This window comes from Frankliniella occidentalis, unplaced genomic scaffold (assembly GCF_000697945.3).
Source record: "Frankliniella occidentalis isolate FOCC.00 unplaced genomic scaffold, Focc_3.1 Scaffold54, whole genome shotgun sequence".
NCBI lineage: Eukaryota > Metazoa > Arthropoda > Insecta > Thysanoptera > Thripidae > Frankliniella > Frankliniella occidentalis.
In genome coordinates, this window is record NW_026267184.1 from 357310 (window position 1) to 361330 (window position 4021).

Genomic DNA, 4021 nt, shown 5'->3' on the forward strand with positions numbered 1-4021 from the left:
AAATTACTCCTTTTGTCGGGTTTTTCTGTGTTCAATATTTTTCCCTGACAGGCACAAGAACCAACCATAACTCATATACAAGACATGCGTACTTTTATCTCTCTCTACTCATTCATGTAAGCTGTTAAGACTCCGCAGAGTGGACGGCACCTAGTATCATACAAGTGACCTGTATAAACACTGTTGTAATCTCCTCACCAACTTAGTCAATAAATGCGCGCTTCGCGCGCTTTGAATCTTGAATCTTGAATCAAACCCGCACACACGCCCATATATACTAGCTGGGATGGGGCTGAGGCTGGGCGCTGGCGTACTAGGGCTGGGGCTGGGTGCGCTTGATGGCTGGCTGGCTTGCATTTGAACTGGCTGGCTTGCATTTGAACTGGCTGGCTTATTTTCGAACGTAAAAGTCAGTCTTAAACGACTGCCTAAAAAATCCGGGTTTTTCTTTGAAATTTTCCGCCAATTTTTCCAGGGCCTGCAACTCTTGGTTCGGGTCCTGGCCATGCAGGTCCCTCCGTCCATACTCACCATTCCCTCAACCTGGACGATGCCCCACGGCTCCAGCGGCTCCTCGGAGAAGGTCTGCCAGCTGGACGCCGATACGTACTTCATGACGGCGCCCCGGTGCAGGTGGAGTGGCGACAACGACCTGCGCAGGGAGACCTCTTTGCGGTTCTGCAAACACGTCCGTGTGTAGAAAGGTGTCGACTCAAGTATTTCAGTGAAGAATTGAAACATTTTCCTTTAAAATTTCTTTTACGTTTGACCTTGAAATTTAAATAACTTCTAAAAAAATGAATAGAAGTAAGTTGATTTATTTTTAAATGTGTCAATCAACCTCTGCTAGTTGCAAGCGCGGGTGTGGAGTGGACAAACCCTTCCCCACCTCGCGCGCGCTTTTACCTGCTCCAGGATGGTGCCGTCGAAGGCCAGAAGCTTGACGCTGCCCGGGTCCGCCCCCAGGAACGCCGTCCACGCCTCCATGACGGCCGCTTTTGTAGGTGGCGTCTCGCTATGGCGCAAACATGCAGAGTTGTCAATATTGATTCCGACAATAATTAGGCGATTGCCTTTCTCATGGCAATGGGGGTTGTGCGTGGGCATTCCGGTTTCGGTATTTCGGATAGCGTGCCGCTGTGTGGTGTCGCGACAATTCCAGGAACGGTGCCGGTGCCGGCGGCACGGCAGAGGGTGGCCGACAAAAGAGGAATGCGCACACAACGGGGCGGCAGAGTGCACCGCGGCCCTGGACCCAGCCCACACTTCGAAAAGAAGATTCTCTTATTCATATTACTTCTTTTTTTTAATCTTACGGTTTACCTGATAGTGTATGTTTAGTTTTGCTCGTCCAAGAAATCCACAGACAATCTATTTACCGGGTGTCCCGGCTCTTACATGCCAGTATGGTGGGTTGGAAAGTGTTAAACCGAGGGGTTGCACACTTGCCAACTTGCAAGTCAAAACTACCGTGTTATGTTGAACACTTTGAAGTGCTGTACCATACCAGTTATCAGTGCAGTGTCTTAAAAATCTAGTAATTTTGCACTCTGAAGGCGTACATCATTTCTGACGGATAAAAATGTCCCAGTTAAACCTGTAGCTATTTTTTCACAGTTTAAAGTGTGTGCCGCTTTTGCTGGTATAGTAGGGCGATCACCGCAAACCACGACGACGACGACCGCCGCCACTGCTGGCTAATCTGATAGCTAGCCGGCCGCAGCCTGGTGCAGCCTCCTCCCCTATTACCCAATAATGTCGAATCATTTTCTGGCGCGCACAATGCCGCGCCACGCGCCCCGTCAGGAATATTGTTTCGCGGGGCGTAATCTGCCCGCGCGGGGAGGAACGTGCCGGAGGAGAGAGAAAGAGAGGGGGGGGGGGCGTCATTTGGTTCAGATTTAGCATTCCGAAATAAATCCCGCCGCCGCCTCTGCTTTTTCCCCGCTCTGGAAACTCTGGAAACTCTGGAAACGCAAGTGTGTACTTGAATGCAGAATCTTCTGCATACCTACATGTATGCAGGAAATTCTGTGTACTTGGTCAAGTATGCAGGAGATAGTGTGTACTTGGTCAAGTACACACTAAGTCTCCTGCATAAATGTATGGAGGTTTTAGTGTGTACTTGACCAAGTACACACTACCTCCTGCATACTTGACCAAGTACACACTATCTCCTGCATACTTGCCAAGTACACAGAATTTCCTGCATGCATGTAGGTATGCAGGAGATTCTGCATTCAAGTACACACTTGGGTTTCCAGAGCACGCACGCCGAGTAGAGATTTGTATACTAAAATGAATACAGTTTGTTGTATTAAGCGGCCGCTGCTGTGTACCACTTGAAGGAGCGCGGGCGGGGCCACGCTAATTGCGCCAATGTCTGACCTCGGCAGAAGCAGGAATTAAAACAATTGAGGGAACACGCGTGCGCCCGGCGTGCGCCAAGCGTGCGGCCCGGTCACTTCTCGAAAACTTCTTTTTCACTTGGTTTGACATTTTTCTGGCTATCGCCCCGCGTGTTATATTTTCGTGATTCGAGATTTTTTTATTGACCTTTTCTTTTAAGCTTATATGCATATTTTGTTCTACACTGTTAAAAATATTTGTGAATTAATGATATTTCTGCTAATGACAGTTCTGTTTTAAAACAAGATAATTGTTTTTAATCAAATATAATCGAAATCATGCCATTGTACATATATCTTGCCCAACATCGGTAATTGGGCACGGATCCATGTCTTCAGATTACAACTCCTGTATTGTAAACTTTCTTAGCAAGACCTGCTGTTGAAAAACAAACAAATTTGTAATGTAACAACGTTTTTGTTCTTAAAAGCGAAATACATGACAAATTCTCTGGTTGAATTACGAAATGTGTTGTTTAAAAACAACATGTGTTGCTATGAAAGTTTAGAGCACTGGTGTTGTAAATTTACAACATAATTTTTAACAGTGTAACCTTTTTACTTTCCTCTAAAAGACCTGACATCGCTTGAGTGTATCGCATCGCCTGTGGCGAAACAAATATGGCGAAGAAGGTGGGAGTGAAATGATGAGAGATATACCATACGTGACGGAGCATTGGAACAAATCTCACAAATGGAATGAGAACCTGCGGAGCCCACGCAATGAAAGGTGTACTGATGCCCCGTCTTTCTCTTTCTACAGCACCGCCGCCCCGTGACTTACCTCGCAGTGATGTTTACGCCGCAGGCGCCTGCGTCCAACATGGTCGCCTCCGTCGTCGTGGGCGAAGCCAGCGCCAAGGTTAGTAGACCAAACAGGCTGAGCCTTCGAGCCATGATGCTAGAAAAATCGTGGAGATCTCCTCGAAGGTTGCGTATCTGGGTGTGATGTGCTGCGCGTACCAAATAAGTTTGTTCATTGAAATTTCGCGAACTTGTTGAAACAGGATTGAGTCATTATTTCCATATCGTCTCCACCCTCATCGCACTAAAACACCCACTCTTTTAACACTGTTAACATTTGTCCACTCTTTTATCACTGTTAAAATTTGTCTCATTAACACGCAACTCCGGTGTTGTTCGCTCTCATAGCCACCTGTTGTTTGTCAACAAAACACCTTTCAATCCATCAAGTCATTTTCACGGAAAAGGTGAAATAGAAAATAGCTACTAGTTTGCTTTTGTACATCACGTGTTGCTGCGCAAGATTACAATCTAAAGACATCAACCTAATGGATCATTGGCTGAGCTTGCGAAGCCTTTGCTGTGATGTGGGGTGCCGGGAACTCTTTGGTCGTGTGTCCGTCTGTCTGTCTGTCTGTACTGGCCCACGTTTCTCTCAGACGGCAACTTCAATTGACTTCAAACTTTGCACGAAGCTTCAGTATAAGTTGAGACGTAATGAGTTTAGTTCAGAAATTTGATATAAGATGTTTGAAATAAACTATCGTTTAATTTGAATTCGTAGTTTGGTGGCGGTACGCGGTAGGTTGGTAGCACTGCGCTCGAGGGGAGGGGTCGCTCACCTGGCGACTTGGATACCTTCTCAACAG

General features: G+C 46.7%; 1 protein-coding gene across 1 annotated transcript in view; it reads right to left on the bottom strand.

Annotated features, from left to right (window-relative positions):
* LOC113216447 (gastrula zinc finger protein XlCGF57.1-like) overlaps positions 1 to 4021 on the bottom strand; it is a 185033-nt gene that overhangs the window by 9319 nt on the left and 171693 nt on the right. The window contains exons 5-7 of the mRNA XM_052267559.1: positions 3193 to 3361; positions 907 to 1015; positions 532 to 678 (exon numbers count right to left, since the gene is read on the bottom strand). Coding sequence (XP_052123519.1) covers positions 532 to 678; positions 907 to 1015; positions 3193 to 3305 — 369 coding nt within the window. The 5' untranslated portion in view covers positions 3306 to 3361. The remainder of the gene's footprint in view (positions 1 to 531; positions 679 to 906; positions 1016 to 3192; positions 3362 to 4021) is intronic.